The sequence below is a fragment of the Hyperolius riggenbachi genome, chromosome 4 (assembly GCF_040937935.1).
Source record: "Hyperolius riggenbachi isolate aHypRig1 chromosome 4, aHypRig1.pri, whole genome shotgun sequence".
Taxonomy (NCBI): Eukaryota; Metazoa; Chordata; class Amphibia; order Anura; family Hyperoliidae; genus Hyperolius; species Hyperolius riggenbachi.
This window is the reverse complement of record NC_090649.1, coordinates 283,155,167-283,182,757: the sequence shown is the minus strand read 5'-3', so window position 1 is coordinate 283,182,757 and position 27,591 is coordinate 283,155,167. Positions and strand designations below refer to the sequence as shown.

The 27,591-nt window shown below is 44.8% G+C and overlaps 1 protein-coding gene across 3 annotated transcripts in view; it reads right to left on the bottom strand.

The window, feature by feature from the left end:
- LOC137570744 (amine sulfotransferase-like) overlaps positions 1-27,591 on the bottom strand; it is a 127,802-nt gene that overhangs the window by 39,707 nt on the left and 60,504 nt on the right. For all 3 annotated transcript variants that reach the window (XR_011031159.1, XM_068279466.1, XM_068279467.1), the window contains exons 5-6: positions 12,296-12,390; positions 11,399-11,579 (exon numbers count right to left, since the gene is read on the bottom strand). Coding sequence is in view for 2 of the 3 variants with exons in the window: in XM_068279466.1 (XP_068135567.1) it covers positions 11,399-11,579; positions 12,296-12,390 (276 nt within the window). In the remaining variant the exon portion in view is untranslated. The remainder of the gene's footprint in view (positions 1-11,398; positions 11,580-12,295; positions 12,391-27,591) is intronic.

Genomic DNA, 27,591 nt, shown 5'->3' with positions numbered 1-27,591 from the left:
TCATTAGGACCGAGCCTTCCCTCTCCTTAGGTGAGTATCTGACTTTTTTATTTTTAAAGTGGTACCCATTCACTTTAAGAGTCATATTCTTTCATGTCCAATAAAGAAATAAACGGTATTAGAATTTTTCTTTTTTCTGTGTTTAAACACTTCACATCCAGACCTTGTTTCCCCCTTATGGACCAGTGCAATTATAGCCAGATGTGCCCTCTGGATTAGTGTGTGCACTCAGGATTAGTTCCCCCCCCCCCCCCCCCATTATAGCCAGATCTGCACCCAGTATATTTTTTTTAAATCCAAAATGGGTATATGTATCCACATTATTTTATTAGTCACCCCAGCTGCACATTTTAACACCTCACCCCACCCCTCACCAGGGGTCCTCAATCCCCCAGTATGGATAGTCAGATACCCCCCCCCCCATTCAGGCAGCCCCCTTTGTGGGTAGATCGCAAGCCGTCTCTCTCACCTCACCTCGTTCCTGCGATCAGGCTGCAGCCTGAGCCTCCGTTCCCCGCTCTACACGCCCTTAACTGGGTCTGGGCTTGATGACATCATCAAGCCGAGATTCGGATATTCTGCATCACGGGGCTGGCTGCAGAGCGGGGAACGGAGGCTCGGGCTGCAGCCTGATCGCAGGGACGAGGTGATGTGAGAGAGACTGCCAGCAGTTAGATACACCAGCAATTAAAAAAAATAATGAGTTTGAGTAAAAACATAATACTTTTTACCTATTTCATGACATATTTCGTTCTCATTATATTATTTATTATTCTTTATTACAGCTGGATCTGCTTCTCATCCCCCACCTGCACAGCAAGGCCCAGGACGTGCCCCCAGACAGGGCAGGACCCCACCGTCTGCTGCGCAGCCCCAGGACCTGCAGGAAGGAGATGCCCCTGGACCTAGCACCTCCCGGTCTTCCTCCCCAGGCTCCTCGTATCGCAGCCAGCGAGTGGCCAGGCGATTTGCTGGAAGCCTCCAAACTGGTAAAAATATTGCATTGTATAATTAATAGGTTTTGGATCAGGATGATACCATTTATTGGCTAACTTCAAAAAACTTAAAAGAGCATGCAAGCTTTCGACTGTAGACTAGAGCCTTCTTCGGGCTTAAATCCTGAATGCTTACAAACAGATGGAATGGACAGCTATATACATGCAACATCCCAAGGGGATACATAATTTTTTTTTACACACACATACATGTCATTAAGCTGCCTTAGTTAGGACACGTGTCAAACTCCAGTCCTGGAGGGCCCGATCCATGCCAATGTTTAGGATGGACTGAGAAAGAGAGGAATGTGTTGTACCTGATGGAACACACCTATCCTGATGCAGACCCATCAATTTATTTGAGCTGTGCCAAAAATTTGTGAGGATCTCGGCCCTCGTAGGACCGGTTTGACATCCCTGCCCTAGGGGAAACAGAGCTAAGTTAGCTGAGAGTACTGTGTAAACAAATGTGTTATCTCAGCTAACTAACTCTGCTCTGTTTATCTCAGCTAACTAACTCTGCTCTGTTTAAAAAAATGTATCCCCTTGGGATGTTGCATGTATATAGCTGTCCATTCCATCTGTTTGTAAACATTCAGGATTTAAGCCCGAAGAAGGCTCTACAGTTGAAAGCTTGCATGCTCTTAGTCTTTTAAAGGCAACCTACACTGAGAGGGATATGGGTATTTACTTTTAAACCATACCAGTTGCCTGGCAGTCCTGCTGCAGCCAAAGAGATCAGTAGTGGCTGAATCACATACCTGAAACAAGCAGCTAATCCAGTCTGACTTCAGTCAGAGCACCTGATCTGCATGCTTGTTGAGGGGATGTGGCTGAAAGTATTAGAGACACAGGAGCAGCTGGAGAGCCAGGCAACTGGTATTATTTTAAAAGGAAACCTCCGTATCCTTCTCAGTTTAGGTTCCCTTTAAGTTAGCCAATAAATGGTATCATCCTGATCAAAAATGTCTTGCTTTTTTCTGATGGCTAACACGGTACAAAACTCTACTGCTTTCACTGTATAAGTAATATCTCATATTAGGTTAACTACAGTCAGGTCCATTTCCATTACATGTGGTACGATATGGCACACCGCGGGTGTCCTGAGACCATTGCATGGTAATGGTATAGTTTCTATTGCGTTCAGGTTCTGCAGAGCGGTGTAGACTGATCCAAGAATCTTCAGCATGCTGCAGATTCTCGCAGGGCTGCATCTGCGTCCCATCTCCTGTAATCACTTCTGCATTGGGAGATGCGGAAGTGATGCAGCGAGGTGGCCACCTTCGCATTACTTCTATGGTGGAACAGGACCCTAAATGTTATTGTATAAGCTTTACATTACAGGTTTCTTTTCTTTTTTTTTGTTTACATGTAAAATGTATAATCATTGTATCAATCAGGTTAACCTATTTTTCCTATTCTTTCCACAGTCCCACTTTCCACTCACTTACTAGTGAGACGGGAACTAAGGAGGCTGAAGGCAAGGGTGAGGAGGCATGAGACAGGAGTGCCGGTCCGGGAGTTCAATCTCCTACAGCAGCAGGTCCTGGAGCTGCGGGAAAAATCGGCCCGGCAGGACGAGATAAATGCCCAATTAATGGGCACCGGGGGCAGGCGTGATGCCTAATATTTTATACATAATTATTGTAAAAATGAAGCGCTTTTTTTATTACATTATTTTCACTGGAGTTCCTCTTTAATGACAGTATGTTTGTTTATGCTGAAGTTCCCCTTTAAAGTTTTTTTTTTTTTCCATTATTTTTTTACTAAAAAAAAAAAAAATTGCCAGTTGCAAAACAAAAACAAAAAAAAATATATACACGTGACATTGCAAACCCAAAAAAATAAATGTTTTTCATAAACAAGTATACGTTTCTTCTCTTTTGTTGTACGATCTCTGACACTGACACATTGTGTTGGACTAAATAATCGCAACAGAAATGCAATGACATTGTTAGTACAATGCATTTCTGAAACATATTTTTATGCAGAATGCTTAGTTGTATGTGTCACATTGCTTGTGATGCAATCCCTTCATTTTTTAGATCTTCAATGTCCAACACAAAGCGCCAGTGTGAAAAATTTACAGTGTGAAGAGTATATGTAGCAATTATTCATTGCTTTTTAGTTCTCTTTTACAGCGCATGCGCCGGCTCAGTCTCCTCTAATTTCTTCCTCCCTTCTGCGTGGCCCGTGTCATAGTGCACGGAACTATGATGCGCTGCAGAGAGTCGTAAATAATTAGAGGAGACAAAGCCTGCGCATGCGCTGTAAGGACACGCAGACATCATTTTTCAGGTTGCAGCTCTACTTTCTGTAGGAGCTATGATTTCAATAGCATTGAGAGCGGGCATACCGGGATGGACAGGGATTAAGAGAGGGAGTGTATACTCTTCATATACACCTGGGTATACATTTTTTTTGGGGGGGGGGGGGGGGTTTGGACTGGTTTGCAGGCTTTAAAATACTTACCAAGCCTCCAGCAACGTTTTGTAGCCTTTCTGAAGCTCCTAGCATGCTCCTAGTGGTTTTCCGACGTCCTCTGTGCACGGCAGCAGGCGTATCACTTGACTCTAGGCAGGTCAGGTAACGCGCCGGCTTCCATGCAAGGAGGATGGCAGAAAGCCACTAGGAGTTTCAGGAGGGCTGCAAGATGTTGATGGAGGTTCAGTGAGAATTTTGGAGTAGGTGTGTGTTCTTTCTGCTGGCGGTTCAAGCAACCGGTTCAAGCTGGCGGTTCAAGCAAAGGACATGAATACGGCATCAGGTGATCCCAGCTGGTGGGGGATATTGGGGACATTATATATATATATATATATATATATATATATATATATATATATGAATCTGATAATATATCTGTATGCATGTACAGTATATCTGATATGCATAGAAATACAGGGAGCCAGACCTCTCCCTCCAGTTAAATATACATAGCCAGACCTGCCCCCCTCTCTCCCAGTAATTCATAGGTAGCCAGACCTCTCCCCTTCCCCCAAGAAATTCATAGGTAACCATACCTGAACCCCTTCCACCCACCCCCCTGTAAATCATAGGTAACCATACCTGAACCCCTTCCACCCCCCCCCCCCCCCCACTAATTCATAGGTAACCATAGAGCTCCATAAAAGTGGGAAGACTGCTGTACCTTTGAATCAAATTGTGCAGTGCACAATAATGTTGGGAACACAACTGAACATTAAATATTTAATGTTATCTTATAGACACATAGGTATATCAGAGGGAGTTGAAAGCGATCTCATTCAGTTTCTGTCTCTGAGGGCAGGGGCTGAGTATTCACCATCAATCCAGGACTGATTCATTTTTAAGAAGGTCAGTCTGTTCACTGAATCTGTAGACAAACAGGATCGCTTTTCAGTAACCACCCCACCTGCCGCACTGAATGCACGCTCAGAAATGACGCTGGAAGCCGGGCATGCCAGAAGTTGAAGCGCATACTGCGCCAGCTCGGGACAGGTTTCCAGTCTGGCGGACCAAAATTCCATAGGGTCCTCTGTGCGCATACTGTCAGATGCACCAAGTGACCTCATGTAATCACTGACCATGCGGCTCACCCGCTGGTGAAAACTTCCTTCTACTGTTCTTGTTGTTATTGTTGGACGCTCAGAGAAGTAAAAGTTTCTCATTGCTCCAAAAAGGTCTCCAGGAAGAATGGGTCTGCTAGGCTCAGCTACTTGCTGGGTGCGATGAGTGGGGATAGCTGTGATCTCAGACTGTGGAAAGGCCTCCTGCACATGACGTATTAGGGCCTGCTGCAGCTCACGCATCCTCTCCTCCTGCCGGCTTGCTGGAATGAACTGACCCAGTTTCCCCTTGCATCGAGGGTCTAAAAGGGCGGCCAACCAGTAGTCATCCCTCTCCTTAATGTTTTGGATCCGGGGATCTCTGCGTAAGCATTTCAACATATGAACAGCCATGGGGAAGAGATGAGCCTGCGCCTCCAAATCATCCGGTCTGCTCAACACATCAAAATCCTCTGACTGCTGCTGCTGCTCGTCCTGCCTTCCAATGTCTACCCACCCATGAACCACAGATGCTGCACTGGCCTGCTCTCCCTCCTCACAATGGTCAGGCACCTCAAGTAAGTCCCGCGTGAAAGTAAGCTCCTCCTCCTCCTCCTCCTCATGTGCCTGAGTCTGGGTGGCTTGGAGCAAGCTTTGTTGTTCAAGCTCATCAAGCGCATCCTCCCCAGCTGCCATCAGGCTACTCAGACTCTCGTCCAGCATGTGCACGAGAGGGATCACTTCGCTGATACAGACTTGTGCCCCACTTACGAATGTTGTAGCCTGATCGAATGGGGACAAGACACGGCAGACTTGATACATCAGCCGCCACTCTTCCTGGGTGAATCGGGCAGGTGCGCCCTGGGTGCCATGTCCTCCTCGGAGGTACTCTGCAACCGCCTTTTTCTGCTCGCACAACCTATTCAGCATGCGAAGTGTGGAGTTCCACCGTGTTGCACTGTCTGCAATGAGCCTATGGGGGGGCAGGCCATGTTTCTCCTGCAATTTAGACAGCGAATCTTTGGCATTTGAAGAATAACGTAACTTCGATACAACTCTTCTTGCATGCTGCACCACATCACTCAAACCTGGGTAGGTGCGTAAAAAGCGCTGCACCACCAGGTTGAGTATGTGGGCAAAACATGGCACATGGGGGATGTTGCCCTGATTCAGGGCGGCAATCAGATTTGCTGCGTTGTCACATACAACATGACCAGCCTGGAGTCTTCTTGGGGTCAGCCACTTCTGCACCTGTCCGTTGATAATGGCCAGGACATTTGGTGCAGTAAGTCTCTGCTGCTCAACGCTGACTAAACCCAGAACCGCCTGACAGCGTCGATGTACCACTCTGCTGTGGCCAGTCCCACGGGCACGCTTACTGGGGGCCTCAGCTGTAGCGGTTGCGACATGACTAGAGGCAATTGTGGAACTGTTCCCCTTGACACCACGGGGCGGCGCAACCAGCTCATTGGCCGCCCCAGGACTGGAACCCTCCTGTTGACATTGGAGGGTGACCCAATGTGCCGTAAAGGACATATAACGTCCCTGGCCATGACTGCTGGTCCAGCAATCCGTCGTGAGATGTACCCTGTTGCCTACAGAATAGTCAAGGGACAGGGTCACATTATCCACAGTGTGGCGATACAGATCAGGTATTGCTGTCCTAGCAAAAAAATGGCGGCTGGGGATCCGCCATTCTGGTATGCCAAACCTCAGCAGCTCGCGAATGGCTGTACCCTCCTCTACAAGACTGTAGGGCAATAACTGCTGGACCATAGCCTGTGACAGCAGCCCATTCAACCTCCGGATCCTGCTGTGATGGGAAGGCAGTGGCTTTGTCGACCTTATCGACTCAGTAATTAAGGGCTGGGTGCTGTGAGCCACTGACGAGAAACGTGCAATTGAGGTAGCTGACATGTGGCCTCTACTGCCAGACTGTGTTGCGGAGTGAAGGCAGGGGGAAGGGGTGCCGATGTCAGAACCTGAATGGGAAGAAGGATGGGGCACTGTGCGGGGTATTTTACCCATTGCTTCCTGAACAAGCTGATTTTCTCTCTTATGCTTTTTTATGTGGGAGAGTGGTCCACCTGTGCCCGCTCTTGACAAGTCCTTCCCTAAACGCACTTTATGACCACAAATGTTGCATATGACAATGTGGGGATCAGATTCATCAACGGTAAAGTACTTCCAAACTGGGGCTTTCTTAGATGATTTTTTAACTGTTTTTTCAGTCTCAGGCACAACAATTTGGGAGAGGGTGCTTTCAGATGCAGGCTCAGGCTGTGGCTGCTGCCTCGTTTGAAAAAGCCTACCAGAGGAGCCACTGCTTCCACTAGGTCTCACGGTATGCTGATGCAGCCTCTGCGGCTCTGAATCATCTGAGCTGGCATCATCATGATGTTCAGGCGGGTCATAGTCCCTATCCAGATCATCGTCACTACATCCCTTATAAGAACCCAGCTCATCATCATCAGGATAATTGGGAGAAAGAAGGTTGGTAGAGCCCTCATCCTGGATGTTATGTTCTCCCATTGAGGACTGAGACTGATCGCGGGCATGGTACAAGTTGTCATCATGATCATCACCCGCCAATCCCTCATCGATAACATTCTGAGGTTCATTAAAAAAATTCTGGGCATCAGACTCTAGGTTTATGTCTGACTGCGAAAGAGCTTTGTCCACAAGGTCTGCAATATGTGCAGTATATGGAAGTGAAGGCTCATTTTGGATGTTGGTGGCAGATCTTTGAGCAGGCATGGGTGTGCTGCTGGTACTGCTGCTACTCTCCAGGGCCTGAAGATTGGGGGACTGAGAACCGCTATCTCTCGTCACAAACTCCACAATATCAGCAGCCTGGCTCTCCATAATGGGGCGTCGTGGGCCCTTCATCATCCTTGAATCGCGAATAAGGTTGTAGACTTTTTTTGGAGTTACATCTTCACTCCTCACTGTGCCTGTTGAGGATTGGCCACTACCTCGCACTGATTGTCCACTACCAACTGACTGTCCCCTGCCAGTTTTGGACTGACCCCTGCCGGGTACAGTGCATCCCCTGCTTGGTGCAGAGCGTCCCCTTCCTGCTGTGAAATAGGGATGTACTTTTTGGGCTGCTGGTTCTTGATCACTGCCTGTCAAGGTGTCAAACAAACATCTTTTTGCAGTGGGTTCAATTCCTCGGCCACAGGCACGGCCTGCTCCACCTCTGCCAGACATTGTAGGGAATATGTTCAGCAAGTGCCAAACGTTATTGTTTTATTGAAATGTAGGGGAAAGTGACAAATGATAAACGTATAAAATAAAATAAAAATAAATCAAATTAAAATTTCAATGTAATGAGGGAGGAGAGGACTGGAGAGCTAGTCCAAATTATATATCAATTGCTTTTGGACAACGCACTTGAAATAAATCCCCCCACAAAAAAAATGAAAATAAAATTCAATCAAATCAAATAATTAAAATGATAAAAAAAAAAAAAAAAAATACAATTCACTCTCAGCACACGATCCCTGAATCTAACTGATTTCACTCTATTACATATCACAGGCCCTCTCTTGTCTCTACAATCTACACGCTTTCACTGTAAAATCACAAGCCCTATAATCAGTTTTCCCTGCCTCTAACACTAAACAACAGAATTCTAACCCTAAACAAAGCCCTAACTACAATAATCAACTTCCTAACACAGGCTTACAATCACACAGATCAAAGATCTAAGAAAATGCAATAGAATTGCACTTAATATGGATGTGTAAAACTGTATCACTCTCTGTCTCACTCCTTCTCCTCAGAAAGTGAAAGCAACCCACAAAGAACACAGATCATGGCTGACAGCTTATATACTAAAGGGCGGGAGAAGTTACTATTGGTTGCTTAGGATGTAGCTCCCAAACAAACTTGATAACTGATTGGCTACTCTTGGAGAAGGGGAGTTGTGCCTACGAAATTACGCGTAAAATTACGCGTAATTCACCGTAAAATTACGCATGCCTACGCTATTACGGTAGGCGGCGTAATTACAATACCGCTTTACGGCTTACGCGTACATACTTACGCGTAAGCCGTAAATTACGCGTAGCGCTTACGCGTAAAATAACGGTAAATTACGGTGCGTAATTACGCGCATGCGTAATTTCGGCCCAGCACTGCTTCAGTCACCCCTTCTTCCCACAGCTAGCTCCTTCAGTAATTGTGTTAACCAGCAATTTGTTAGTCCCAAATGCAACTCCTTTATAAATTTGTCTTATTCACCACCACAGTGTGTTCCACTACCAGTGCAAAAAACTAGTACTCCAACCCCTGTCTGCTTCCCCCTATTTCTTCTAGTACCTCCAACCTGTCTCCATCCAGCGTGCTCACCTCATCTGATCAAAGTCACTTTCTGATCTGTGTAGTGCCCAAATTACAAATATTTTCAAGCAATATGTAAAAAGATTTTCAGAAATTATGTAAGAGTTTCTAGATTACTTAGCAGTAAGGCCGGATCCACACTATAAGCGCTTTTGTGAGCGCTTGCGTTTGATTAGCGCTTGCTGAGCCCTTGTTAAAAAAATTTGAAAAATTCACTTTCATTAACCATTTCAGCCCGCTGGGATTTTTCTCCTTATGCATCAGAGCAATTATCACCTCCCATTCATTCACTAATAACTTTATCACTACTTAACACAATTTATTGATCTATTAGAAAAAAGAGAACAGCGCTGAAGTCCAAATTACTGTTTGTTTGTATATTTATTTCTCCATATATAAAAACTATTAAAAGATAGGATCATAAAAATCAAGATGATAAAAATTCCTCAGGATTTCTAACAAGTAATAATTTTACAAACTCCTTCATATACCTCATGTAGTTTAGACAACCCTTATCCTGATGAAGATGGTCGATAACCATTGAAACATGTCAATGTAAGAGGGTTTTTCTGCCAACCTGAGAAGTTGTTTCCAAAATCTGCAACATAGCACGTCAAGTACGCTATATACAGCTTGCATACACACGCTTTGAAGGCAGCAGCTGTACTGGAACGCTGAGTGGAAGGTAGAGTGGAACGCAGAAACCCGGAAGGAAAGTGACGTCACTCCCAGCTAGCTAACTATCCGGAATCCGCACAGCCAGAACGAGCGGAGCCGCGAGAAGACCAGAGGCAGACGCTCTATCGGTGGTAGCGGCGAGACGTAGCTAGAGGAGACCCTGACCTGCGAGGCTACCGGCCGGAGCCCGCATGGAATAACACTAAAGCTGCAAGACGCGTAAGTGACTGCGAACGCGTCCCCCGCTGGAGAGAAAGGGGTCAATCTACGGAGGGGAGTGTATAGCATCTACTAAGAGACTTGCTTAACATATACATCTACATTGAAAGGGGAAATATATATTTCTCTGGGGACCCTACATGGAACAAGTTCTAAGAGAGACTCAGGTGGCTCCATTGTATGTATGAAAGTATGCCTAAACTACATGAGGTATATGAAGGAGTTTGTAAAATTATTACTTGTTAGAAATCCTGAGGAATTTTTATCATCTTGATTTTTTATGATCCTATCTTTTAATAGTTTTTATATATGGAGAAATAAATATACAAACAAACAGTAATTTGGACTTCAGCGCTGTTCTCTTTTTTCTAGTTTATTCTTACTGTTTGGAGGGGGCAAAGGGGATACCCCATACCTTGAGAACTAGGCAGCTATTCAATTGGGAGGGCAGGACGGGGGAGCAGCGCCTTACTACTTCCTTGCTTTTAATTTATTGATCTATATCTTGTTTTTTCTGCCACTAATTAGGCTTTCTTTGGGTGGTACATTTTGCTAAGAAATAATTTTTTTATAAATGCATTTTAACAGGATTAATACGAAAAAAATGGAAAAAATTCATTATTTCTCAGGTTTCATCCATTATAGCTTTAAAATAATCCACGCTACCATAATTAAAACCTATGTATTTTATTTTCCTGTTTGTCTCGGTTATGGCACCATTTACATTTTGTCGGTATCACAATGTATGGCGCCAATATTTTATTTGGAAATAAAGGTGCATTTTTTTCCATTTTGCGTCCATCACTATTTACAAGCTTATAATTTAAAAAATGTTCGTAGTATACCCCCTTCACATGCATAGTTAAAAAGTTCAGACCCTATTTATGTTGTTGTTTTTTTTCTTTTTAATTGTAATTTTTTTTTTCCATTAAAAAATGTATTTGGGTAATATTTTGGTGTGGGAAATAAACATTTAATTTTTAATGTTATTATGTGTGTAAATTTTAATGTAAAATGTATGTAGATGTAGTTTTACTATTTGGCCACAAGATAACCACCTTGAGTTTGTTTCTTTCTCCTTGTGCTTCTCGATAACCGGAAGCACAAGGAAGATGGGGAAACTTTTTTTTGCAGAAAGACTGAAGCCTCTAGTAAGAAAGCTTCGTTTTTTCTGCTGGGGACACGGATCGGTGATCGGGAACCATGTTCCCGTTTACTGATCCCAGGGCTACCGGGGGGACAGCATGGGGGTGTGACCGCAATCGCGTGCGGGAGCGTGCCGAAGCTCAGCACCACAGCAGAGCAGCCGCCTGGATCATGTCCGGGCGGCTGAAATGGTTAAAATTGTGGTAAAAATTGCGATTTTTATGCAATTTTTACTGCGATTTTAATGAAAGTGAATGGGAGTGATTTTTTAGCAAGCGCTCAGCAAAAGCTAATTAAACGCAAGTGCTCACAAAAGCACTTATAGTGTGGATCCGGCCCTAATGCTTACCTAAATTGTGTTTTCACATTCTCTGGACATAATTTAAGTGGTTGCTTGAATGTTAAATGACCCTTATAATGAAGTATGAGTGGATTTTTTTTACCGCAATTTTTACTTATTCACATTAATTACTATATAGATCCTTTTACCTTTTCGCATAAACTGCCCAAGATTCAAATCTAATACGTCTGCAGGAAAATCTTCTTTATTTGCAAGTGGATCCATTTTCATCCCTTTGAAAGAGGCTCTTCTTACCACAATATCTATAGCCTCGTCATTTAATTCCATGCCTAAAAAAGCACATATTTGTATAACAACAGAGCGAAGATCCTAGAAATGGGAAAAAATCCAGTTTAGTATAAAATATGACAACTATTAAATGCCTTACTGGAATCGTAGTTCAGCTATTGCAGTTTGACTCTAATTACCTGTGGCATTGAAGTGAACCCGAGGTGAGAGGCTGCCATATTTATTTCCTTTTAAACAATACTAGTTTCCTAGCAGCCCTGCTGGTCTATTTGGCTGCAGTAGTGTCTGAATTACACCAGAAACAAGCATGCAGCTAATCTTATCAGATCTGACAATATTGTCAGAAATATCTGATCTGAACATGCTTGTTCAGGGTTAATGGCTGAAAATATTAGAGGCAGAGGATTAGCAGGACAGCCAGGTGACTGGTATTGCTTAAAAGTAAATAAATATGGCAGCCTCCATATCACTCTCACCTCGGGTTCACTTTAAATGGAAGAAAGGGGCTGCTGTATATGCAACAGAAAGACTTGAACAGGAAGACTGCTGAAAAGCTGAAGTGGTGTTGGAGTACATGGAAGAGCACTGCTACACATGGGGCAGTGACTGCTACATGGATGAGGATAAACGAGCAGTAGAAAGTGGCCCAAGTCATGTATAAACCCAATTCTGTGAACACCTGCCTCTGTGTTTTTAACATATGATTTTTTTTTATTTTTTTTTACATTATAGAAAGAATCATAATTTTAAAAGCACGATTTCATAATAAATCAATTATTAAATTATTTTGTCATTACCTTTATCATATCTTCGTATTTTATGAAAAGAATGTTATAATCATTCTTGTGCATGTGCCATCCTTTTATATGATCAACCCATTTGCCAGGATAGACTGTGAAAAAAATCAAAGAAAGAATTTAAGTCTCCATTGAATGGTTACATTTAAAGAGACACTGAAGCGGAAAAAAAAAATGATGATATGATTTGTATGTGTAGTACAGCTAAGAAATAAAACATTAGGAGCAGAGACATACAGTGGTTTTCAAAGGTATTCAGCCCCCTTGAAGTTTTCCACATTTTGTCATATTACTGCGACAAACATGAATCAATTTTATTGGAATTCCATGTGAAAGACCAACACAAAGTGGTGTACATGTGAGAAGTGGAACGAAAATCATACATTATTCCAAACATTTTTTACAAATAAATAACTGCAAAGTGAGGTGTGCTTAATTATTCAACCCCCTGAGTCAATACTTTGTAGAACCACCTTTTGCTGCAATTACAGCTGCCAGTCTTTTAGGGTATGTCTCTACCAGCTTTGCACATCTAGAGACTGAAATCCTTGCCCATTCTTCTTTGCAAAACAGCTCCAGCTCAGTCAGATTAGATGGACAGCATTTGTGAACAGCAGTTTTCAGATCTTGCCACAGATTCTGGATTGGATTTAGATCTGGACTTTGACTGGGCCATTCTTTCTAACATATGGATATGCTTTGTTTTAAAATTTATAAAAGGCAATAGCGCTCCTGCTATGGACACAGTTCTATATGTAATATACACAAAGTCCTATAGTTCCACTTTGTCCACTTCCGTGCCAGACTTGTATCCCAGATTCATTTGGAATGACCACCACCACCTCACCCTCAGAAGTTGGGCACTCACCCTTAGAAGATGACCCTCGGCTAGATGGGTCACAATCACCTCTGGGATAATTTTCAGGCAATCCCCCGCCTATACTGGCTCCTCTTAGAGGTTCTTTGCCAAACATTGTATTCACAGAAATCACCTCAAATAAAACAAATGGTCCTTCCCATAGCGTAAAACCGTATGACAATTTTATTTATATTAAAAATGCACACTCACATTCCAGTAGTAGATTTTCAGCATAGAGTTTTTTAGGGCTCTACCCATTCACGTTGGCCACCAGGCTGGCTCTCCGTGTTCACATTTGGGTCCATTTCTCCTGTCTCCCCGCACGCACCGTAGTCAATTAGTTATCCTGTTGCTAGTGTTGGGCGAACAGTGTTCACCACTGTTCGGGTTCTGCAGAACATTACCCTGTTCGGGTGATGTTCGAGTTTGGCCGAACACCTGATGGTGCTCGGCCAAACCGTTCGGCCGCACGGCCGAACGTTCCCCGAACGTTCGGCTAGCGCTGTGATTGGCCGAACGGGTCACGTGGTTCGGACCCGAACGCGCTCTGATTGGCCGAACGGTCACGTGGTTCGGGTAAATAAATACCCGAACCACGTCATATCTCCGCCATTTCTCTGTGGGTTTAGCTTTGGGTAGGCAGGCAGGGTAGTTCGCTCTCCAGCCACGCTAGCCAGGGTCCCCCCCAGTCATTGTGTGTCGCTGCTGGGAACAGTAGTACACCGCTCGCTCAGCCACACTATATATAGCATTGTTTACTGCCACTGTGTACCTCGCTCAGCCACACTATATATAGCATTGTTTACTGCCACTCTGTGTACACGGCTCAGCCAGACTATATAGCATTGTGTGTACTGCCACTGTGTACCTCGCTCAGCCACGCTATATATAGCATTGTGTTTACTGCCACTCTGTGTACACCGCTCAGCCAGACTATATAGCATTGTGTGTACTGCCACTCTGTGTACACGGCTCAGCCAGACTATATAGCATTGTGTGTACTGCCACTCTGTGTACCTCGTTCAGCCATGCTATATATAGCATTGTGTTTACTGCCACTCTGTGTACACCGCTCAGCCAGACTATATAGCATTGAGTGTACTGCCACTCTGTGTACACCGCTCAGCCAGACTATATAGCATTGTGTGTACTGCCACTCTGTGTACACGGCTCAGCCAGACTATATAGCATTGTGTGTACTGCCACTCTGTGTACACTGCTCAGCCAGACTATATAGCATTGTGTGTACTGCCACTCTGTGTACACCGCTCAGCCAGACTATATAGCATTGTGTGTACTGCCACTGTGTACCTCGCTCAGCCACGCTATATATAGCATTGTGTTTACTGCCACTCTGTGTACACCACTCAGCCAGACTATATAGCATTGTGTGTACTGCCACTCTGTGTACACCGCTCAGCCAGACTATATAGCATTGTGTGTACTGCCACTCTGTGTACACGGCTCAGCCAGACTATATAGCATTGTGTGTACTGCCACTCTGTGTACACTGCTCAGCCAGACTATATAGCATTGTGTGTACTGCCACTCTGTGTACACCGCTCAGCCAGACTATATAGCATTGTGTGTACTGCCACTCTGTGTACACCGCTCAGCCAGACTATATAGCATTGTGTTTACTGCCACTCTGTGTACACCGCTCAGCCACACTATATAGCATTGCGTACTCTGCCAGTCAGTGTGTATATTGCTGGGATCAGTAATACTCCACTCACCGCCAACCACTATATGAGCTCACCATGAGTTCCTCAGAGACCTCCGCTGTGAGCAGCACTCCCAACAACAGCAACAGCCAACGCCCCACGCAAGCTATAACATCCACCCCAGCAGCCAGTGGTCAGCAGCAGCCCTCCCCGGAGGAGAACGTTGTGTCCATCGGTCCGTCGCCAGAGCGATTAATGAGGGCTGCCATTGAGGAGATGATGGGGCCTGATGTGGAGGAGGAGGTCTGGCTCAGGCCAGCATCCCAAGTTAATGTTGAGGACGATGAGGGGTCTGGTGTCTGGGGATGTTGGGGTGGCAGAGGTGGTGGGTGGGTCAGACTCAGGAGAAGAGTTGTATGATGAGGATGATGATCGGGACCATCTGTATGTGCCTCAGAGTCCGACCCCGGAAAACATGTTGTATCGTGTGTTTAGGTACTAAAATCTGCGTTCCCACTTCCCAGTACTGCCCGGGTCCACGGATCCATATAATTTTTTGGGCAGCACTATCAAACTGTGGTACTATGAGTGAGTTGCCATGGTCCTTCTGTGCTGTCACACTCACCGTCTGTCTGCAGATGGATTGTTCAACACAGCTACGCCATCTGACATGTAGACCTTGACCATCTTCTCCAGGCGATTGGTGTTGGAGGACGTGGAACTGCCCGATTGCTGTTCTGTGGGCTGCTGCATGGGTGTCAGAAAATGTTCCCACTCCAAGGACACTGCCAATACCACTCCCTTTTGGGCACTAGCAGCAGCTTGTGTTCTTTGCTGCCCTCCTGGTCCTCCTGGGTTTGCTGAAGTCAGTCTGTCGGCGTACAACTGGCTAGAGAAGGAGGAGGATGTCAATCTCCTCTCTAAAGTCTCCATCCTCAAGGGCCTGCTGGAATTGTTCCATTTTTGACCTGTCTGACACTTTCTTCAATGAGTTTTTTAACATTGTGTTTGTATAAACTGGGTATAAACCCAGTAATTGGTGTTGTCCAGAATAATGAATAATAATGAATAGTGAATAATGCACGGGCCGCGTTCAATGCAGTCTAGCATGAATTGAGCCATGTGTGCCAGAGAATCCTGCCTGACTCCTCTGTCTTCATGTTCTTGTGAGCGTTGATTGTTGTGATGCACCATATTCGTCACCAGCATCACTTTCTTCCTCTTCTGCTGTCCATTCCCGATAAATTGTGGAAGTCCAACGTGCACCGCTCTGTCCCTCGGCAGTGGGGGCATCCAATTCCTGCTCCAACTCCAGCTGTTTACTCGTCCTGTTCTTTGTCATAGCTGGGACCAGCATTTCCTGAGGCAGGTTGCCTGATGTTGGTATCATCACGCTGATCGTTTTCATCTTCAGATTCCCCCACTTGCATCATGCCAGCGGTTTCCATCTTAAACATTGATTTCTTCAGTAAATACAGCAGTGGTATTGTAATGCTGACTGTAGAGTTGTCACTGCTCAGTCACAAGCAACGTGGATTGCTCAAAATTTTGGAGGACTTGGCAGAGATCCAACATGGTGGCCCAATCAGATCCACAGAAGCTTGGTAGCTAGCTGCTGGAATGCGCCTCGGCACTGCGCAAAAGCGTGCTAGCATGTGCAGCGTAGAATTCCAGCGCGTAGGGAGGGACATCACCCAGCGAGCGATGGTGCGCTAGATTGAAGCGCTCCTGCATCTCTTGGTGAGTCCTTCAGAAGCGGTACTGGACTTTTAAAAATGTTTGTTTTTTTTCCCTTCAACAGAAGATCTGCCACGTTGGAGTGAGGAGGACGCCGCCGACCCCGACACCAAGCTGAACCCCGGCGAACTCCAAGCAGAGGATCTTCAGGAACCCTCAAGGCTTTGAGCAAGCTGAGGAGGATCAGCAGTCCCGACGAGACCTCTCCTCATATGTGACTGTGTGCAGTGGAGTAGAGCTCCCCAGAACAACCTCTCATTTGTCACTTTGTCACTGGTCACTTGTCACTTTGTCACTTTGTCATTTTGTCACTTTGTCACTGGTCACTTTGTCACTTTGTCACTTGTCACTTTGTCACTTGTCACTTTGTCACTTGTCACTTTGTCATTTTGTCACTTTGTCAGTCACTTTGTCACTTTGTCACTGGTCACTTTTCACTTTGTCACTTGTCACTTGGTCACTTGTCACTTGGTCACTTGTCCAGATGATCTCGGTACACCTCCTGCGATTCAAATTCCTGCACACATTGCTCTGGGATTTGGGTGTGATGAATGATGCATCTAACTGGCCACCGGAGACAATTAAGGCCTTCAAAACATTGAAAGCAGCTTTCTGTTCTGCCCCCATTTTGCGTCATGTTGAGTTGTTGACGTCATGTTCATCCTCGGCCTCACCTTGCATTTCAGTGCGAGGTGCATTTTCCACAGAAAAAGGTTGTGAATCCGGGCACAACATTTGTGGCTGTTCCATTGACCTTTCACAGGTAGAAGATTGTGGGGGTGGGAATAGCTCCTCCGAATAGCCCATTGTGTCCTGAAAACTACTCATTGCATTGCTTTGCGCACGCATTTTTTTGTCTTCATGCAAGGCCTGAGTTGCGCCTGAAAGCGTGGCCTTCTCCTCATGCGCCTCCTCCTGTTCCATCACGTCTGCTGCTGCTGGGTTAGCGTTGCCGCGTGGTCCCTGTTTATTGAACCACTTATCTTTATTACATTTATGACTGCATGGCGGTACAAAGCATGCTATCCGCACGCTTCTTGTCCTCATGCAAGGCCTGGGTTGTTGTGTCTCACAAAGCGTGGCCTTCTCCTCCTGCGCCTCCTCCAGTTCCATCACGTCTGCTGCTGCTGGGTTAGCGTTGCCGCGTGGTCCCTGTTTATTGAACCACTTATCTTTATTACATTTATGACTGCATGGCGGTACAAAGCATGCTATCCGCACGCTTCTTGTCCTCATGCAAGGCCTGGGTTGTTGTGTCTCAAAAAGCGTGGCCTTCTCCTCCTGCGCCTCCTCCTCCTGTTCCATCACGTGTGCTGCTGCTGGTGCTGGGTTAGTGTTACCGGTCTCTTTTCCTGGAACCTCTTCTCTGTATTACATTTATGACTGCATAGCAAAAAAAAGCATGTTACCTGTGCAAAGAAACATGACATTTTCCACATTTAAAAGACAGTTTTTCCTTTGAAACTTTACAATCAATTTTCTCAAAAACTATAAGCTCTTTTTCAAATATTTTTTTTCCTCTTGTACCCACTCCCAAGGTGCACATACCCTGCTAATTTGGGGTATGTAGCATGTAAGGAAGCTTTACAAAGCACGGAAGTTCGGGTCGCCATTGACTTCCATTATGTTCGAAGTTCGGCGCGAACACCCGAACATCGCGGCGATGTTCGGCGAACGTTCGCGAACCCAAACATCTAGGTGTTCGCCCAACACTACCTGTCGCTTCCGCGTTTTAGCCGCTGTGGAGCGCAAACACGGCTGTTAGAACGCGGAAGCAGCAGGATAGCCAATTGACTACGGTGGGAGGGATGAGGGCGGGGGGCGGGAACGCGGTTACAATTACGCAACACGGAAACATCTGCGCATGCTCCTGATAAGTCAATTGTGACGAAAATAGTAGAGCGTGGCTGCAGATTATTTGAGGCGATTGTTGTGGATACACTGTTTGGCAAAGAACCACTAAGAGGAGCCAGTATAGGCGGGGGATTGCCTGAAAATTATCCCAGAGGCAATTGTGACCCATCTAGCCGAGGGTCATCTTCTAAGAGTGAGTGCCCACTTGTGAGGGTGAGGTGGTGGTGGTCATTCCAAATGAATCTGGGATACAAGTCTGGCACGGAAGTGGACAAAGTGGAACTATAGGACTTTGTGTATATTACATATAGAACTGTACCATAGCAGGAGAAGTATTGCCTTTTATAAATTTTAGATGTTTGGGAAATCTTAAAGGAGCGCACCACCGTGTATATATAGATACTCTCAAGTTGGTCAACGCAGTGTGTTCGGAGTTGATGTTTTGTTTTAAACCATTCCATTGTTGCCCTGGCTTTATGTTTAGGGTCGTTGTCCTGCTGGAAGGTGAACCTCTACCCCAGTCTCAAATCGTTTGCAGACTCCAAGAGGTTTTCATCCAAGATTGCCCTGTATTTGGCTTATCCATCTTCCCATCAACTCTGACCAGCTTCCCTGTCCCTTTTTATGGGCAGTGGTGTAGTAGTTAGCGCTCTCACCTTGCAGCGCTGGGTCCCCGGTTCGTATCCTGGCTAGGTCAACATCTGCAAGGAGTTTGTATGTTCTCCCTGTGTCTGTGTGGGTTTCCTCCGGGCACTCCGGTTTCCTCCCACATCCCAAAAACATACAGATAAGATTAATTGGCTTCCCCCTAAATTGGCCCTACACAATGATGCATGCACTACATGATACATACATAGACATAAGACTATGAAAAGGACTAGATTGTGAGCCCCTCTGAGGGACAGTTAGTGACAAGGCATTACACTCTGTACCGCGCTGCGTAATATGTCGGCGCTATATAAATACTGAAATAAATAAAATAAAATGTTTGTGGCAGTAATATGATAAAATGCGGAAAACTTCAAGGGGGCCGAATACTTTTGCAAACCACTGTAAGTCTAATGCTGGGAATACACAGCTCGATTCTGAGCCATTAAGATGGCTCGATAGATAATTTCCGACATGTTCGATCACAGTTTGATCATTTTGCTGCTCGATTCACCATTAAAGTTAATTGAAAAAAGATGAGAAAAATAACAGAAGATAAGAGAATCGAGCGGGCAAAACGATCGGGCGCAGAATCGAGCACCAGAATCGACACGTGTATTCCCAGCATGATCTTGTTTACAGTACAGGAAGAGTTAAGAAACTCCAGTTGTTATCTATGCAAAAGAGCAACTTTCAAAGTCGCAGAGAGCTGTGTCTTCTGAAGCATATTATCTCAAGTGTCAGGCACTGTATTTTTTTCTGAGGAGGACAGTTCAAAAGTTCACTAGCCTGCTCTGTAAAATCATTTAGAATGCTGAGTAGTGTGTAAACTGCAAATATTAAAGAATGATGCAAACACAACCTATATAACTGAAAAGAAAAATATGAGAATATTTTCTTTGCTACTAATGTTCTAGTAATTATCCGTACAACACATGCAATTCTTTATATCATAATTTTTTTTTTTGCTTCAGTGTCTCTTTAAAACAGTAGCTCATAGCTCACCGTATCAATTTTCTCACTTTGATTCACTATGTGAAGGAAAATTAATATAAACAAATACCACAGGGAAGCCGGTGGGAGATGGAATTGTTGGAAAATTCTCAGTGAACATGTAGTTTGTCTTTTTGGCCATACCAGCTGGCAAAGGGACTTTGGAATTAAAGGAACTTGGATATTTGTGCGTGCGTGTAGGGAGGGGGGTGTCTGGGAGTGCTTAGTCCTTTTCTTTTACTTTATTACAAAAAGAAAAACAGGACAAAAAGAATATTGTCGGAAGAAGCACAATTCTGAGTTGAACAGGAAACTTCATACCTGTGAAGAGCACGTGATGAGTTTCTCGCTAATCTGCCCTCCATTTCTCGCTAATCTGCCACCGGAAAACCTCACTCCTCAACATCTAAAACCATTAATTCAATCAGAAAGGAACTTCTGAAAATCCACAAAGAACTTTGTGGTGATTTAATGAAATTTTCAGTTTCTGGATCATTAAAAGACAAACATTTCAGGATGCATACTGCTGCTGAGTAGTGATACATAAAAACAAAAAGCTAAATTTTAGTTTTACCAGAACTGGTGGTGTAGTACAGGGCTTCCCAACCCTGTCCTCAAGTACCACCAACAGCGCATGTTTTGTGGAAATCCACCTAGGCAGATAATCAGTTCTGCTGAGACACTGATTACCTCACCTGTGAATGTTTGTGGTTTTCTGCCAAACATGTACTGTTGGTGGTACTTGAGGACAGGATTGGGGAGCCCTGGTGTAGTGGATAACATCTACTTGAAGTCTTGAGGTGATTGTATTAGGGGGTGTTGCCCATTTACTTTTCTACATTTGATGGAGTGTTCCCAGGTGAAACTGCGCCACCATAGGCTGTTATGTGAATTACGGCTATAGTGGCACTGAGACAGTTTGGGTGCGGTCAAAAGAGAGCGCCCAAATTACTTTAAAGGGGAACTTCAGCCTAAACAAACATGCTGTCATTAAGTTACATTAGTTATGTTAATTAGAATAGATAGGTAATATAATTTTTTACCCACCCTGTTTTAAAAGAACAGGCAAATGTTTGTGTTTCATGGGGGCTGCCATCTTTGTCATGGGGGCAGCCATCTTTTTGGTTGAAAGGAGGTGACAGGGAGCATAAGACACAGTTCCAACTATCCTTTGTCCTGATAACCCCTCCCAGCTGCATGCGCTAGGCTTCAAATGTCAAAAAATGTAAATAAAAAAAAATTGCACCAAAACAGAAGAACGAAAACAACAACATCAGAAATCCCATCACGCTTTGCACAGCATCAGGGGAAAAATGCCCGGGCAGTTTTCTTCTGTGCAGCTAAATATGAGGCTGGTATAAGAGAAACAAAGTTCTGATGCTGTGAAACTGTTAAAGAAACACCAGGCCTTTTTCAGTGCTGCTGAGTCGATTTTTAGTCTGGAGGTTCACTTTAAGAACAGCATAATTCAACTGGCAGCAATGGCTGGCAGACAAATTACGTCTTACCCCCGGAGTAAGGGCCGGATTTACAACTCAGGAGCCTGTAGGCATAGGCGTTCTTGGCACCCCAAACTCCGGCCCACATCACAGACCACACGTCCAAGTAAAAATATTCTGAACTCTAAACCATGCATCATGTCACTCACTATCATTAGGATCTTACACTCTAATCACTGTCTCCTGTCCCTAAGGATGACATGAGACAGTTTTCAGTGTGTAAGATCCCAAGGACAGTTAGTGACATGACACAGATATTAGAGTTCAAAATATTTTTTTTCAAAGTGTATCAGCTGTGGAAAATAGAAGATTTGATACTCACCCCCAGCTTGCTCCTATAGCATAAACACATCTGATTCCCCAAGCCGTATTCCCGCAGTCTGCCATTCAGCTATGATCAGCCCCGGTAACAGGGTCAATCAGGTCCAGTCTGGGTCTTCTGCACATACGCGGACCTCCCACGCATGTGCAGTAGACCCAGACTAATGCAACTGAGCCAGCTTCCAGGGCTGATCGTGGCTGAATGGGCCAACAAACTTGGGGATGAGGAGAACAAAGTAGCAAAGTTGGGGATGAGGAGGACAGAGCAGCAAAGTTGGGGATGAGGACAAAGCAGACAAATTGGGGATGAGGAGGACAAAGCAGCAAAATTGGGGATGAGGCTGATCGTGGCTGAATGGGCCAACAAAGTTGGGGATGAGGAGAACAGAGCAGCAAAGTTTGGAAATGGGGAGGACAGAGCAGTGAAGTTTGGGAATGAGGAGTAGAGATGAGCGTAATGATGTAATTACGATTTCGCTAAATTTCGCGTAATTAGTGTAATTACGATTATGGCCGTAAGTACATAATCGTAATGAAGAAGGATTTCACGAAATTTCGCGTAAGCGTAATTTTCGCGTAATTTTCGCATTACAGTGGGTATTACGAAATTAATGCGTATGGCCATGCTCCCAAGCGGAAAAGTTGACGCATGGATCAATGTTAGGTAGCCGCTGACTTTAAGGGTTAATAGCAAAGCCCCCTTAAATGCTAAGAGCCTCAAATTTGGAGAGTATATCAAGGAGATCAGAAGGAATACGAGGAAAAATTTTTTTTTCAAAAAGACCTTATAGTTTTTCAGAAAATCGATGTTAAAGTTTCAAAGGAAAAATGTATACATTTAAAAACCTGCCAACTTTAACGGTTAATAGCAAAGCCTGCTTAAAGTTTAGGAACACCAAATTCCCAGGGTATATTAAGGGGATCAGTGGGAATAAGAGGAACATTTTTTTTTTCAAAAAGACCTTATAGTTTTTGAGAAAATCGATTTTTAAGTTATAAGGGGGAAAATGTCTTTCAAATGCGGAAAATGTCAGTTTTTTTTTGCACAGGTAACAATAGTGTATTATTTTCATAGATTCCCCCAAGTGGGAAGAGTTTTACTTACTTCGTTCTGAGTGTGGGAAATATAAAAACAAAACGATGTGGGGTCCCCCCTCCCAGACCTCTTTAACCCCTTGTCCCCATGCAGGCTGGGATAGCCAGAACGCGGAGCACCGGCCACGTGGGGCTCCGCACCCTGACTATACCAGCCCGCATGGTCCATGGATTGGGGGGTCTCGGAAGGGGAGGGGCAGCCAAGCTTTCCCCTCCCACTCCGAGCCCTTGTCCAATCCAAGGACAAGGGGCTCTTCTCCACCTCCGATGGGCGGTGGAGGTGGAGGCCGCAATTTCCTGGAGGGGGGGGGGGGTTCATGGTGGCATCTGGGAATCCCCTTTAAAAAGGGGTCCCCCAGATGCCCACCCCCCCTCCCAGGAGAAATGAGTATAGAGGTACTTGTACCCCTTACCCATTTCCTTTAAGTGTTAAAAGGAAATGAACACACAAACACTTAGAAAAAGTATTTTAATTGAACAAAAAACATAACCACGAAAAAAGTCCTTTAATATTCTTAATTAACCATTAATACTTACCTGTCCCTTTAAATAAATGATCCCTCGCAATATCCTCGGAAATTGGCTAATCAGTTACAATGTAACAAAGTTATTACAATGTAACAACTTTGTTACATTGTAACTACGCCGCACCCGACGGTACTCGCCGCTATACACTTACGCGTCTGTGCAGGACGCTAAGTCCCCGCCGGCTCCCGCCGTCCACCCTGCCCACATCTGTCACCCACATTTGAGTGACATGTGGGTGAGATGTGGGAGAGGCGGGGAGGGCAGCGGGAGCTGGCGGGACTTAGCGTCCTGCACGGAGTCCGGACCCGACAGAGCTCTGAGCTATATAGCTCAGAGCTCTCTAAGCATCTTTGTATTTGGGCTCCAAGGAGCCCCATTGGTCCTTAGCAGACCAATGGGGTTCCTTTCCTCTTATTCCCACTGATCCCCTTAATATACCCTGGGAATTTGGTGTTCCTAAACTTTAAGCAGGCTTTGCTACTAACCGTTAAAGTCGGCGGGTTTTTAAATGTATACATTTTTCCTTTGAAACTTTAACATCGATTTTCTGAAAAACTATAAGGTCTTTTTGAAAAAAAATTTTTCCCTCTTATTCCTTCTGATCTCCTTAATATACTCTTCAAATTTGAGGCTCTTAGCATTTAAGGGGGCTTTGCTATTAACCCTTAAAGTCGGTGGCTTTTTTATACGGGAGCGTAATGGTTTAATGCGAAATTACGGTATGAACGAAACGCGAAATTACGCGTTGAAAATTACGCTTACGGTATTTTCAATTACGATTTTAATGGCAATTACGCTACCGTAATTTCGCATCGTAATCGCAAATTTCGCATGCGTAATTATAGTAATGCGAAATTACGACAATTTCGGCTCAACTCTAATGAGGAGGACAGAGTAGCGAAGTTGGGGGTGAGGAGGAAAGAGCAGCAACGTTTGGGATGGGGATGACAGAGCAGTGAAGTTGGGGAATGAGGACAGAGCAATGAAGTTGGGGAGGAAGAGGACAATCAGAAAAGTTTGGGAATGGAAGGACAGATCGGTGAAATGGGGGATAAGGAGGACTAAGCAGTGCAGTTAGGGACGATGAGAAAAAGCAGTGAAGTTGGGAATGAGGAGGGCAGAGCAGTGAAGCAGGAGGACAGTGGAGTGAAGCAGGAGGATGATAAAAGTGAAGGAGGAGGGTGACAACAGTGAAGCAGGAGGATGAGGAGGACAGATCAGTAAAGGAGGAGAATGATAAGAAGGAGAGAACAATAAAGCAGGATGATGAGAAGCAGGGATCACCTTAGGCCCCGTTCACACCTATAATCGCAAAACGCTGGCGATTAACGCGGACAAATCACTGGACACTGCGGTGGTTTTGGAGCGATCGCGATTAGCGTGCTTTGCACGCTAATCATGATCGCGAAATGCAAATCGCCGCGAAAACGCTGCATGCAGTGCGTTTGCGGTTATCATTAACCGCAAACGCGGCACAGAGAACACTGCCACTTGCTACAATGTGTAGCGTTTTTTACAAAACCGTTAGCGGTTTGGCATGAGCGGGAATCGCGCAATTCCTTCTTCCACTTCTCTGTGTTTTTTTTTTTCGGGGGGGGGGGGGGGGGTCTTAGGTCGCCCCTTCTTGATCTCTATGGATTCCATTTTAGGGCTCTTCTTTCTATAGGTTCTGCTCCCTTCCTGAGTATGTGGCCTATCCAGCCCCAGTTCCCTTTTCCTTAACTTAATTTCTATTGGTAGTTGCTTAGTGTTTTCCCACAGTTCTTCATTTGTCACTTTCTTTGGTCATTTTTTATTAATAAGCCTGCATAGGCACTTGTTTACATTGATTTGGATTTTTGTGGTAATGGGTTGTGTGACCTTCTAAGTTTCACTTCCGTATCAAAAGGACTGCTTTCACATTGATATAAATAATGCAAACGTTTGTTCTTTTTGAGATGTTTTTATTTCTCCATATAGGGTACAACTGGATAAATGCTCAGTTTGCTTTGTTTATTTGATTTTTACATCATCTTCTGCACTGCCATCTCTGGTAACAGCACTTCCCAAATAAGTAAACAACTCCACCAGTTCTATTTCATAGTTGCTATTATTCAATCTCACCATAGCAGTATAGCTACATCCTCATTTCTTTAGTTTGGTCGGCATTGATACGTACCTCTGCAATTTCTGCTTCACCTTTGTACATAAATCTGCATTATTAGGGGTACTATAAAATGTAATACTGTGCACATTGCAATGTGATTGTAAGTTATTACAGTTATCATAAAGGTTGAAACTGCACATTTTCACATAATTTTGCCTGTGCATTTCCACATATTTGTGCATTTATACTTCTGTAAAGGTTAACATAATGCACATGTGTACTTACTGTATTTTTTGGACTATAAGACTCACAGTGGGGAAAAAAGTCACTGTGTCTTATAGTCCAAATGCAAGAAGTTCCTGACTTGTAAAGCCTGCCAATACAAACCTCCAACCCGCCGCAATGTCGGGGACTCCCTGTACTGTGCCCATGCAGAGGAGGACACAGAGAGACAAACAGAGGACACAGAGGGACCCAAAGTGGCGTAGAGGAGGACACAAGGGGGCCACTGGTAGAGATGGCCCGAACCTCCAATTTTCGGTTCGCGAACCTCCCACGAAAGTTCGGTTTGCGCGAACTTTCGCGAACCGCAATAGACTTCAATGGGGAGGCGAACTTGGAAAACTAGAAACATTTATGCTGGCCACAAAAGTGATGGAAAAGATGTTTCAAGGGGTCTAACACCTGGAGGGGGGCATGGCGGAGTGGGATAGATGCCAAAAGTCCCGGGGAAAAATCTGGATTTGACGCAAAGCAGCGTTTTAATGGCCAAAATCACATTGAATGCTAAATTGCAGGCCTAAAGTGCTTTAAAACATCTTGCTTGTGTATATATCAATCAAGGAGTGTAATTAGAGTACTGCTTCACATTGACACACCAAACTCACTGTGTAACGCACCGCAAACAGCTGTTTGTGTAGTGACGGTCGTGCTGGACTGGTGCGCATCATGGCCAAAGTGCAGGCCATGGCGGTTTTCAAGCCCATATGGTCGCCGGGCTCAGGAGCTGAATGACAGAACAGTGTACTTTGGTCGCGGGCCGCACAAAATCACAACAGCGCGACCTCGAAAAGACCTGCCAGGTGGCCTGCCTCTGCCTTTTGTTTTGTCCATATTGGGTGGGATGAAGTGAAAGGTATGCACTGACTTGACTAATACAATGTGCAGTCAGTCACACAGGTGCAGTTAACAGGTATGCATGGAGTGGTATATCACACTGTGTGCGCTCACGTAGGTAGGTGGGTGCACCAAAGTGAAACACAGGTAGTAGGTATATGCAGTGATGGGTATTACATGTGCACCTGTCACACACAGACAGGTACAGGATAGGCACAGTGACACTGCGTGCGCTCACGTAGGTAGGTGGGTGCACTGAAGTGAACACAACAGGTAGTAGGTATATGCAGTGATGGGTATTACATGTGCACCTGTCACACACAGACAGGTACCCGATAGACACAGTGACACTGCTTGCGCTCACATAGGTAGGTGCGTGCACTGAATGGAACACAACAGGTAGTAGGTATATGCAATGATAGGTATTACATGTGCACCTGTCACACACAGACAGGTATCGGATAGGCACAGTGACACTGTGTGCGCTCACGTAGGTAGGTGGGTGCACTGAAGTGAACACAACAGGTACAGTGGCTTGCAAAAGTATTCGGCCCCCTTGAAGTTTTCCACATTTTGTCATATTACTGCCACAAACATGAATCAATTTTATTGGAATTCCATGTGAAAGACCAATACAAAGTGGTGTACACGTGAGAAGTGGAACGAAAATCATACATGATTCCAAACATTTTTTTACAAATAAATAACTTCAAAGTGGGTTGTGTGTAATTATTCAGCCCCCTTTGGTCTGAGTGCAGTCAGTTGCCCATAGACCTTGCCTGATCAGTGCCAATGACTAAATAGAGTGCACCTGTGTGTAATCCAATGTCAGTACAAATACAGCTGCTCTGTGACGGCCTCAGAGGTTGTCTAAAAGAATATTGGGAGCAACAACA